The sequence below is a fragment of the Mobula hypostoma genome, chromosome 8, assembly GCF_963921235.1.
Source record: "Mobula hypostoma chromosome 8, sMobHyp1.1, whole genome shotgun sequence".
Lineage (NCBI taxonomy): Eukaryota > Metazoa > Chordata > Chondrichthyes > Myliobatiformes > Myliobatidae > Mobula > Mobula hypostoma.
This window is the reverse complement of record NC_086104.1, coordinates 75,452,198-75,465,306: the sequence shown is the minus strand read 5'-3', so window position 1 is coordinate 75,465,306 and position 13,109 is coordinate 75,452,198. Positions and strand designations below refer to the sequence as shown.

At 39.5% G+C, this 13,109-nt stretch overlaps 1 protein-coding gene across 1 annotated transcript in view; it reads right to left on the bottom strand.

The window, feature by feature from the left end:
- The window catches only part of esf1 (ESF1, nucleolar pre-rRNA processing protein, homolog (S. cerevisiae)), a 69,340-nt gene that overhangs the window by 38,057 nt on the left and 18,174 nt on the right, over positions 1–13,109 (bottom strand). Inside the window, exons 8-9 of the mRNA XM_063056136.1 lie at positions 9,862–10,027; positions 7,380–7,532 (exon numbers count right to left, since the gene is read on the bottom strand). Coding sequence (XP_062912206.1) covers positions 7,380–7,532; positions 9,862–10,027 — 319 coding nt within the window. The remainder of the gene's footprint in view (positions 1–7,379; positions 7,533–9,861; positions 10,028–13,109) is intronic.

Sequence of the window (13,109 nt, the reverse complement as noted above, 5' to 3'; positions counted from 1 at the left end):
CTTTAGGTTTTTTATCAAAAGCTTGATCTTTTATCAGCCATCATCATTAATGGCAGAATGGTTTACTTTAGAATTTCCTGTATCTTGGCAATTAAGAATATATTCTAATCTGGTACTATCTATTAAATGGAAATTTGCTTTAGCACAACAGATTTAAATAACTTAAAAAGAAACATGCAGTATATATAGCTAGGATGCCTAAGACCTTTGCATAGTACTGTAGTAATTTTATATATTGCACTGCACTGCTGTCGCAAAAAGGTGAACTGATTTCATGATGTATTGGGACCGATTCTTTTTACAGTATATGTTAGATAGGTGGAGGGGAAGGTAGTTTTGAGGAAGTAGAGAGGCTACAGAAGCACTTGGATAGATTAGGAGAATGGGAAAAGAAGCGGCAGATGGAATAGTGTCAGGAAGTGTATGGTCACGCACTTTGGTAGAAGAAATGAAAGGGTTGACTATTTTCTAAATGGAGTGAAAATAGAAAAAAAAACTGAGGGTGCAAAGGGACTTGGGATTCCTTGTGCAGGGTTTCCAAAAGGTTAATTTGTGGGTTGAGTCTGTGGTGAAAAAGCAAATGCAATGACAGCATTCATTTCAAGAGGACTCAAATATAAAAGCAAGGATGTTAAGTTCAGACTTTATAAAGCACTGTTGAGGCTTCACTTGGGAGTATTGTGAGCAATTTTGGGCCCCTTATGTTAGAAGAGATGTGCTGAAACTGGAGAGGGTTCAAAGGAGATGTCTAAAAATGATTCCAGGATTGAACATCTTGTCATATGAAGAGTGTTTGGTGGCTTTGGACCAGTATTTATTAGAATTCAGAAGAAAGAGTGACCTCATTGAAACCTACTGAATGGTGAAAGGCCTTGATAGTGAGGATGGGAGAACATATATGGGAGACCAGAGAACACAGCCTCAGAATAGAGGGGCACCCTTTTAGAACGGAGATGAGAAATTTCTTTAGCCAGAGAGTGGTGAATCTGTAGAATTCATTGCCCCAGGCAGCTGTGGAGGTCGTCTTTACGTATATTTAAAGCAGAAGTTGATAGATTCTTGATTGAGGCCGAAAGGAAAAATGGATCAGCCATGATGAAATGGCGGAGCAGACTCAACTGGCCAACTAGCCTAATTCTTCTCCTGTATCTTATTGTCTTATGTGTGAGTGATGTTGAACCTGATTCCGATATAGGTCTACACTCACAAAATTCAGGAGGAACGCAGTAGTCCAGGCAGCATCAATGGAAAAAAGCACCGTCAACGTTTAGGGCCAAAACCCTTCAGCAGGAGGAAAAAAAGCTGAGGGGGGAAGGGAGCGAGAAACACCAGGCCATAGGTGAAAGCTGGGGGGGGGGGTGAAGTAAAGAGCTAGGAAGTTGATTGGTGAAAAAGACAGAAGGCCATGGAAGAAAGAAAAAAAGTGGGGTGGGGGTGGAGAAGCACCAGAGGGAGGTGATGGGTGGACAAGGAGATAACACGAGAAAGGGAAAAAGGGATGGGCAATGGTGGGGGGGGGGTGAAGACATTACTGGAAGTCTGACATGGGTCTCTATTGTGGACTGAGAGTGGGGAGGGAAATCATGGGTGGGAAAAGGGAAAGAGAGAGGGGAGGGAGCGGGAAGTACCAGAGAGGCACTTTGTAATGATCAATAATTCAATTGTTTGGAACCAAATGACCTTGCCTCGTGTCAGGGTTGGGTGTGTCTGCACTCACATTCCCAACCCCCCCCCCCCACTACCCTGGCACTTCTCTGCCATGTGTCCCACATCACTCGGGTGGTGCAGCACCCTTCCACTCCCAACATCTTTTGCTCCTATCACATTTACAAACTTGCTCTCCACACCATGTTGACAAATACAGTACTGTGTAAGAAGTCTTAGGCATCCTAACTATATATATGTGCCTAAGACTTTTACACACTACTGTATTCCTTAATATCACCCCAACTGTTAATTCCCACCAACAATTTACAGCAATAGGATGGTACTAATGAGGTATGTTAATGTGTTTTTCTTCAATGCACCTTGCAGTTTTACAAACCATTTCTTCTGAGCATGTTTGTCTTTTAAATTACAAGTATTATCTAAGAGCACATTAAGCTTTCAATCCACTCCATTTGTAACTTCATCACAACTGTCTTGTAAACAAAACTTTAAAATTATGAGTGTGTCATATGAAGCAACAGTCTTTTTATTGTTAATGCTCAACAATATTCTGAACTATAAAGAATAATCAGCATGGATTCATTTGAAGACAGTAAAAGGAGAAGGATAAGATGCTTCTTATCAGAAAGCAAGTAACTAGCTTATACTCATATCTCAGCTCAGACTAAAGCAGCCATTTGTACAAGGTACCAAAAGACCTCTTTATCCAGCAAATCAAATCCAAATGCTTCATCCACCAAAACAAATTTAGATTTAGCAGTAAACTTTAAGACACACAAGTACATTTTTTTTGTTAATTCATAGGACATGGACATAGCTGCCTTTGGTGCTGAACAACTTCTGCGAACCACTGCACTACAAACTATAGAACACAATATTGATATTGATATGAGAGGCTTTCAAGAAAATATCAGTTTAAGTTATTGTTCATCTGGAAACAAATTTAGTCCAGACCAGGTCAGGAAAGCAGATTTACTCCACTTGTATTTATCAGTGAACTAGGTTTAGATTTTATTTTAAAATGAAACTTTAGTATTTCCTTGGACACCATTAGTGTTCTTAGGTTTTTCATTCCAGTTTTAAGCAATTAACTGTATTTAAAATTATTGAGGTGGCATGGAAAAATGTTGTCTCCAGATGAGTCCAAATGTATGGATTACTATTCCAATTACATTACCGCAACATTACTGCAACCAAATGCCAAAAACAGTTCTGAAGCAACAGGAAATAAATGGATCCATCTCCTACAGCAGGGTAAGACAGTAAATGGCTTTTCACTTTTTTGTGGTGTTGGAAGAAAGATTCTACAATAAGCATTTTGCAACTGAAATGGTCAATAAATTTTGCAGAATTCTATGTAAACCGTCATTCAACCAAGCATAAAACCAATTTTATATGGTTTGGCAGCAAAGATGAAATCTAATCAAGGGGAGGTGAAATTAATTGCAGTGGGAAAGTTTTGTAATAATCAAGTTAACACAGTTAGTATTAATCATGATGAAAAGAAGACAACTATAATTTGAGTCTTATTTGTTTAATAATCCTCTGCCAAGTTCTTAATGGATAGGTTTGCAGAATTAATATTATGTTTCTACACTCTGATCCCCAAAGTGAAGATGAGCACAGCATTACTTCTCTTTCCATCAAATGGCAAAAGCACTCAGGTCAACTTGGGCCAACTTTAACAACTCAATTAAAATTCTGCTTTTAAGTATTGTATCAAGCCATGTTTCTGGCCGAGGTATCTCATTGGAAGAGTTTTATTGTGATTTGTGGGATCATGCAACCTAGAATGGTAAATTGGTGAGAAGGGGGAAAAAAAGTACCTGTTTCGGAATGATAATCAGGGAGCAAAATTATCACAATAACCATTACTTTATAACTTTTTTTTTAAACACCATAATATATATGAGCAGAATTAGGACAATAGGCCCATCAAATCTGCTCTGCCATTTCAGCACATCTGATCCAATTTTTCTCTCAGCCCCAATCTCCTGCCTTCTCCCGGTATACCTTCATGTCCTGACCAATCAAGAATCTATCAACCTGTGCCCTAAATATACATAAAGTTTTGGCCTCCACAGCCGCCTATGACAGAGAATTCCACAGATTCACCACTCTCTGGCTAAAGAAATTTCTCCTCATCTGCGTTCTAATGGACTCCCTTCTATTCCGAGGTTATGTCCTCTCGTCTTAGACTCTCCCATCATAGAAAATATCTTCTCCACATCCACTCTAACAAGGCCTTTCCCCATTCTATAGGTTTCAATAAGGTCACCCTTCTTCTGAATGCTAATGTATGTTCTTACGCAAGTCACGCTAGATTGATAAACAGAGAAAATTGTAGAAAGTCAATCATCAGTCAATCTACTGCAAGAACTTATACTTAGTCAGGCAACAGATTAATAGTTGTGAATTTCCTTACTGAAAACAAATATTGAACTACAGTTGCAAGAAAAAGTTTGTGAAGCCTTTGGAATTACCTGGTTTTCTGCATTAATGACTCATAAAATGTGGTTTGATCTTCATCTAAGTCACATTAATAGACAAACATGATCTGCTTAAACTAATAACACGCAAACAATTGTACCTCTTCTTGTCAATACTGAGTATACCATTTAAACAACCATGTCTAGGTTCAAAAAAAGTAACTGAACCTCTGGGTTAGTGCCTTCTTCAAAAGCTATTTGGAGTCAGGTGTTCCATTCAGTGAGATAAGTTTGGAGGTGTGGGCTATAGAGGGGCCCACAAAGTCAGGTTATTGACAGGACCTACTCTTCTCAAGAATGCTCTGTTTATGTGCACCATGCCTCAGCCAAAACAACTTTCAGAGGACCTTAGAAGAATTATAGAGATGCATGGAGCTGAAAAAGGCTACAAAATCATTTCTAAAGACCTGAGTGTTCATCGATTCCACAGTAAGAAAAAATGTCTACAAATGAAGGAAATTCAGTACTGTTGCTACTCTCACTAGGAGAGAGTGCAATGTGCATTGCTGAAGGAGGTGAAAAAGAACCCAAAGGTAACAGCAAAAGACCTGCAAAGATCTCTAGAACTTGCTAAAGTCTCTGTTCATGTGACCACTATAAGAAAAACTGTGAGCAAGAATGGTGTTCATGGAAGGACACTGTGGAGGAAACCACTGATCTCCAAAAAAAACATTGCTGCATTACTCAGCTTGCAACAGACCATCTGGATGTTCCACAACACTTCTCAGACAATGTTCTGTGGACAGATAAGACAAAAATCAAGCTTTTTGGCAGAAATGCACAACTCTATGTTTGGAGAATAATGGGCAGTACACACCAACAATGAAACCTCATCCCAAATGTGAAGCATGATGGAAGTAGCATCATGGATTGGGGATGTTTTGCTGCCTCAGGGCCTGGACAACTTGCAATCGTTGAAGGAACAATGAATTCAAAACTGAATCAAGGAATTTTACAGGAGAATGTCAGGGAAGTGATCTGTCACGGGCAGATTAATAGAAGTTGGATGATGCAATAAGACAATGATCCGAAATACAAGTAAATCTACAACAGAATGGTTTAAAAAGATGACCATTTGTGTTTTGGAATGGCCGAGTCTAGACCTTAACCCAATTTAGATGCTCTGACATGACCTGAAGAGGGCTGTTTTTGCAAGGTATCCCAGAAAAATTGATGAACTGAAACAGTTTTGTATGGAGGAATGGTCAAAAATTCCTCCGCGCCATTGTGCAAGTCTGATCAGCAGCTACAGGAAACATTTAGTGGAGGTTATTGCTGCCATAGGAGGTTCTACCAGTTATTAAATACAAGAGTTCCACTACTTTTCCCAGCCTGGACTGTGAATGATTAAACAATGTGTTGAATAAACACCAATTACAATTGTTTGTATAAGTTTGGGCAGATTGTCTATTATTATGACAGACTAAGATCAGGCTATTTTTTATGAGCAATTAATGCAGAAAACTAGGTAATTATAAAGAGTTCACAAACATTTCCTTGCAATTGTATATGGTGAGTGATCAAGGACACAGGGTTTCTGATTAGAATCTTGGTGAATGTTTTGATTATTCAACCAGTTCAGAAAAACCATTGCTGAACTGTTGTTGTATGCTCTGATAACTTTGAGGTGTATGAAAAAAAATCTTGAACTTTGTCTTTTTTGAAGAAAATGATTAAAACGTATTGCAAAACAAAATTAGTTAAGTAAATGCTATACAATGGGCTTTGTCTCCTTGTTGCACATCTCCCTATATTTCTGCAATTACAAGCAAATAAAAATACCTCCACAAGGCAGAAAAAATAACAGAAAAAAATTGAGACAGTAAATGATTTTCATGCAGTTCCATGAACCACTATTTTCTGTAGTAGATAAAAATATAACCTATTTCTGCTCAGAAATAATGCTTCTACACATACAGCAAAACAAATAAATAAATAAAAACCAATATACGAGGGTCATAAGTAAAAATTCTATTTGTCCTTAGGAACGATGATTTAAATTCCTATTAGAATCTCTTCAAAGCATGATTCATCTTCAAGACAAAATCAGATGGAAAACACTGCAGAAAAGCTGCATGTTTCACTGCTTTGGAGATTCTTGATTTACATCAAAATCCCTACTAGAAAACCATCAGCATAGCCTAATGGACTCCTGATGGCAAGGGGGTTCCAAAAGCCTCAGCAGTTAAGGTTGCAGTTAAAAAATGAAAGAGAAAAATCTTTGGTTCAATCTTAAATCTCAGTCAAAAATGACAATGAGTTTCTACCTCTATACAATGCATTTACCTTAAAATGTACATGCCTGAACACTGAAGGTTGATGCACATCCCCAAGTTGGGAAGTTTATATGAAATATAAACAAATCGCACTTTCATTTAATCATGAGGGACGCCATGGTAGCATAGTAGTTAGTGTGACACTATTACAGCCTGAGTTCAATCTCATCGTCCTCTGTAAGGAGCTTGTTTGGCCCTCCCCATGGAATGCATGGATTTTCTCTGGGTGCTCTGGTTTCCTCCCACAGTTCAAAGATGTACCAGTTAGAAGGTTAATTGGTCATTGTAAATTGCTCTATTCGGGGTTGCTGGATGGTGTGACTTGGCTCGAAGGACCAGAAGGGCTTATTCCATGCTGCATCACTAGATAAATAAATAATACTAATAATGTTCTGGCTTTGGCTCCTTCTCCCATTCCGTTTCCCAGTTCTGAGTCATTCCAATTTAATATTTGCAACATTTTAATTTTCTGCCACAGCGAAGTCCTCCTATCTTCTCCAGTCCCAAAATTACTGGAGAACTTGTCTTTGCCAATCTTTGAACTTTAATGCATCTTGCCCACTGTTCAGGAACCCAAACTCACAAATGAAAATCCTTTCATTAAATTCTTCCAGAATTCATTCTTATGCTCAGTCCTTCAAATAAACATATTCTTCTCATAATTGTTTAGCTCCTGCCCCTTGACTGGTTTGGAGCATTATTGATTTAAATCTTAATAGAACTACAAAAATCTACTTGAAAAGCAAAATCACCGAATAACTTTAAATACTGAATTGTGTAGAGAATGAAGACTTCTTCTACATCTTCACAAGAGAGGACATGGCAGTGAAGAAAGCTTCATGAAAATGACATTGGTCACGTTAAGAATTAACCATGTTACACATCAAATCATGAAATAATTCAATTTTAAATACCACTGTCCACAAATCCTTCAAATGCTATTTACCTGGAACCCAGGTGATCTCCATTTCCATGTCTTTATTTTTTTCTTCTTTTCGTTGTATTGTTTTCAGTAGCTCTCTATATTTTGAAATCTGTTCATCATCCTTTTTTGTCTTAACTGTCATTTTACTTTCTGATGTACTTCTTACATCTTTATCTGTAAGTAAATAAAATTTTTAAAAATTGCAAATGTTTGAAAAAGTGACAAAAGTAAACTAACACTAAGAAATGTGGATTGGGAAATGAAGATTTAATCTTAATTTTATTCATGTATGTAAATGACTAATTTGCAAATTGATCAAAATCAATAGAAGAGTTATGTTCAGAGAAACATTCACAATTCGATGCAGTGGCATCAAGTATCAAGAACTCTGCAAAACAAAAATGGAGAATATATTAACTCTGAAAAGAAAGAACTGCAAACAAATACAACATCAAAACATTAATTAATGCATGCTATTTTTGTGTGCATTTTAAAAGCAACCACCAGATGTTGAGACATAATTACTCATAAAATTTCTATCAGAGGTCATAGCTGTCTTCCAGAGTCAGAAACAGGTTTAATATCATTGATGTACATTTTGTGGTAGCAGTACAATGCAATACATGATGAAAATTATTATAAATTTCAATCAGAAAAATACATACAACAATTAAATTAAACAAATATTGCAAAAAGAGAGCAAAACTATTGAGGGCTGGTTCATTATTATTTCAGAAATCTGCTTGCAGAGGGGAAGAAGCAGTTCCTTAAACATTGAGGCTTGTGTACCTGATGGTAGTGACAAAAAGAGCACATGTCCTGGGTGTTGAGAGTCCTTAATTATGGATGCCATCTTTTTGAGTCATCATCTTTTGACGATGTCCTTGGTACTGGGGAGGCTAGTACTGGGAACGCCATGATGGCGCTGGCTCAGTTTACAACCCTTTACAGCTTTTTCCAATCCTGTGCAGTGGCCCCTCCATACTAGACAGCGGTACAGCCATTTAGAATGTTCTCCACGGTACATCTGCTACAATCTTTGGTGACATACCAAATCTCCTCAAACTCCTAACGAAACATAGCCATTGATGTGCCTTCTGTGTAACTGCATCAATACGTTGGGCCCAGAACTGACATTCAGGAACTTGAAACTGCTCACCCCTTGATGAGGACAGGTGTGCTCCCTTGAAGTTCACAATCCACTCCTTGGGTTTACTAATGTTGAGCACAAGATTGTTGTTGTGATACAACTCAACCAGTCTATCTATCTCACTCCTGTAGGTCTCCTCATCACTTATCTGAAATTCTGCCAGCAACAGTTGTGATATCAGCAAATTTATAGATGGCACTTGAGTTGTGTCTAGCAACGGAGTCTTGGGCGTAGAGAGAGTAAAACAACAGACTAAGCACGCATCCTTGAGGTGTGCTGGTGTTGAATGTCAGCGGGGTAGAGATGTTACTTTCAATCCGCACTGACTGTGGTCTCCTGATGAGGAAGTCAAGAATTCAGTTACCGAGTGTGGGATAGAGGCCAAGGCTTTGAAGCTTGTTGATTCATACTGAAGGGATCATGGTGTTGATTGCTGAGCTGTAATCAATAAACAGCGGCCTGACATAAGTATCACTATTGTCCAGGTGGCCCAAGACAGAGTGGACAGCAAGTGAAACAGCATCTGCTGTGGACCTATTGAGGCAGTCGGCAATTTTCAGCAGGTCCATGTCCTTGCTTAGGTGGGTCTAGCCATGACCAATCTCTCAAAGCACTTCATCACAGCAGATGTGAATGCAACTGGGCAACAGTCGTTGCAGTGCTCACCCTGTTCTTCTTCTGCATTGGTATGATTGATGTCCTTTTGAAGCAGGTGAGAACCTCTGACTGCAGCAGAGACAGATAGAAGATGTCCTTGAATTCCCGTCTGGTTTTCAATGCCCTACCAGGTATTCTATCGCAGCCTGACACTTTGCAAGGGTTCACCCTTTAGATAGATGTCCTGACGTTGGCTTCTGAGACAGAGCTCACAGGGACGTCAGATGCTGCAGGGATTTGCACAAGTGCGGTTTTATTCTCCCTTTCAAAGCGTGCACAAAAGGCATGGTGCTCACCTGGGAATGAAACATCACAGCCATTCTTGACATCAGGTTTCCCTCTGTAGCAAGTAATAGCCTGCAAACCCTCCTAGAGCTGACGTGTATCCGATTCCAACTCTAAATTCAATTGGAAATGCTTTTCCACTCTTAAAATAGCCTTCCATATGTTGTACTAGGACTTCTCTAAGAGTTCAGGATCACCGATCTTGAACACCGCAGATCTAGCACTCAACAGACTGCTGATCTTCTGGTTAATCCACAGCTTCAGGTATGGGTATATTCACTTTGCTTTTTTCAGTCATATCTTAGAACTGGAGATTAGTCATAGAACCAAGAAATACACATAACTACATATTTACTGAGGATCAAAGAGAATAGGGAAACAAAAATCAAAATCCTAAACCTAACTCTTCACCTTGTTGTGATTCCTCCTCTTCTTCTATATCTGCATCATCATCATCTTCCTCACTTGAAGAAGCCAAGTAGGCATTGAAATCCATCTCCTTAATTTCATCCTTATTAAATCGCTTTGTTAATGTCGCAACACGCTCATGGTTAGTCTCATCCCATGTTAGCTGGGCCTAACATAAAAAATTTAAAATGAACAGAAAAAGGTTACTCGCAATGCTAGAAAATATCAATCAGTAAAAAAATCCAACACAGGCATGATATGTAGTGTTGAGGTAACGCTGTACAAAATAGAAAGGAATCTCAGCAAACATAATTTTTAAAAACATACCAACAGTGCAGAAACAAAATCAAGGAAATATAGTAAATTATTTTAAAAGAACACACAAAAATACAAGTCAGAGAAAGTCACAATCAAAGTGCACTGGTCAGATTACTTCAGGATTGTTTTAATCCCCCATCCCATTCCAGCATTCCTACACGTAGCCTTCTACTATGTTAAAATAATTGTCAGTACAAACTTAAACAAAATCCTTTCTTTCACTTCTGCACTTTGCAGCTCCTGGCCCTAATTTTGATTTTGATAACTTAGGCATGAGACAAGCACGAGTGGACAGCTAATCACATGTACCTCTGTTTTGAAGTGTTAAGCCAATGGAATGGCCTTTCAATGTTTTCATAAGAGCTTTGTAATTAAATGTCTGCAACAGCAAAAAAAAAGAGATGCTGCAAAATCTCAGAAAAAAAAACAGAACTGCAGGAAAATATCAACAGGTCAGCCAGCAAAACGGGGGGGGGGGGGGTTAGGGGAGGAAGATTTTATTTTATTCTCCCCTCAGAGATGCCTCTTGCAATGTTCTCCTTCTTGCTGAAGCACAGCTTTCTCTCCACAATTAGTACAGGTTTCTCCCGCCATCTGAAGGTAGAGTGTTCCTATGAAATGGTTCATAAGCCGGCAGGTCGTAAAGCGAAGAAGCAATTACCATCTATTTCTGTGGGAAAAATTTGTCAGCGTTCGCAGACCCAAAAAATAACCTACCAAAGCATGTCAAATAACACATAAAACCTAAAATAACAGTAACATATAGTAAAAGCAGGAATGATATGATAAATACACAGCCTATATAAAGTAGAAATACTTTTCCAGAATCATTGCCGCACTGTTCTCCGTAGTGAAAATCTCACGCAAGCGTTCTTGGCAGAAACACGGCGCAAGCACTCTCAGCAGAAACACTCTCTCCAGTAACCTTTAAGCTATGAAGCTGCCAAATCATACCAAATAACGCATAAAAATACACAGCCTATATGAAGTAGAAATAATGTATGTACAGTGTAGTATCACTTACCGGAATTGGGAAGACTGTGCCGAGCACACTGATGATGGTGTGTTAGGCTGAGTCATCGGAGGTTGGGGTGGTGCAGTGGTCCCCAACCTCCAGGCCGCCGACCAATACCGATCCGCGAAGAATGCAGCAGTAGCTGGGACACACCCAGCACATCTTTAAGAAAAAAGCCAAAATAAACAAGCTAATTAATTAGGTGCCGCCCAGCACATAAATATCGGCCCAGATCAGAGGCAACTCAATCGGCAATCGCCTCTGATCTGGGCCGACATTTACATGCCGGGCGGCACCTAATTAATTAGCTTGTTTATTTCAGCTTTTTTCTTAAAGATGTGTTGGGTGCATCCTGGCTACCGCTGCATTCTCAGCAGCAATGTATCGGTTCGCGGCCCGGGGGTTGGCGTTGTGCGACACTGGGGTGTCATTTCATAGTGATCTGTTTCCATCAGGGCAGGCAGGTTATCTTCTTCACGTTCAGTTCCTAGATGACTTCAGTTTCGGTCCATTCGCTACTGCATTCGGTTTCGAATGTTATCCTTTTCTCTTCCAATTGCATCACATCTTCATCCATCAGTTCTTGGTCATGGGATGCCAAAACCTCTTCAACATCATCTTCATCAACTTCCACAAGCCAAACTCACTTTGTCCTTACTTCGTTCACCACGATCGAAATGCTTAATTATGTCTAGTTTTACGCTAAGTGTAACACCCTTACGAGCTCTTTTAGGCTTCTCCGATACCTTAGAACTCACCTTGCTAACGGCTGTTCACAGGCACGTGTTTAAGCAATGCCAGATAGAATGCAGTTCTGGGGGAGGAGCTTGGCTGCTTGGGGTGCACGCTGCTTTTTTCACACGCTGCCTTTTTTCGTAACAGTGAAAACACCTTCTGTTAGCGAAAACAGGTAACTAATGTAGGTCTTTCGTAACAGTGAGGTTTCGTATAGCAAACGTTCAAAAAGCAGGGGACAACTGTACAGCTCTTTCCCACATCTTGTCCATTTCCAACACTTCTGATTTAACTGTTCTCATCGAACGAAGAACACTACAGCACCTTACAGGCCCTTTGGCCCACAGTGTTGTGCTAACATTTTAAGCTACTCTAAAAGCATGGAGTTTCCCCCAGTGCTCCCTATCTCATCAGCCTCCACATTCAATAGATTATCCTTCACAATTCTGACCACCTTCAACACCATTCCCCTTCTCTTTTACATTTTAAATGGGCCTCTCCCTTCAAGATTCCCTGGTACATTCTTCTGAAACTGCAAATGCAACACCTGTCTTTCCTGAGCGACCAAGGGTATAAGCAGTACTTCCAGATAAAAAAGTCAAAGCTGAAACAAAAGTACCTTAAAAAGTTGATTTCTACAGCACATCTTGTCAGAGCATGCTGCAGCCACCCAGACTCAGTATCAAATACTGCAACCTCAAATAATTAACTTTGTCTGCATCAGAAAGAGGCATAGCATCCACTTGTTGCATCGACTCACTTTCTCTCTCTCTCCCCTCTCCATTAGCATATTTACAGCCCCGCAGTACACAAGTTTAACATTCCACTGTCTAACTGACCATCTTTCATGTTTTTCCTTTTGCATGAAGTACCACAATCCTATCCATTAACCAAACTGCCTTATTTACAGTTTACCCACAGGTCATCCCTGGTCTCTCCCTATCAGGGGTATTCCCTTTGTCCTGTCCACCCTTCCTTCATCCTCCCTGAGGCCTCATAGTAACCTTCTCTCACTTTAGCAATTAAGATCATCTTCCTTTTGAAGATGCTTCTTGATCCGCTGAGTGCTTCCAGCACTTTGTCTTTTTTTTTGATTTAAGAGGCAGTGCTGCTGGCTGAGGGAGGGTGATGAAAGATTAATCACAAAAAGATCAGTGTGAAGGAGTGTTTAGTGAGGGAATGA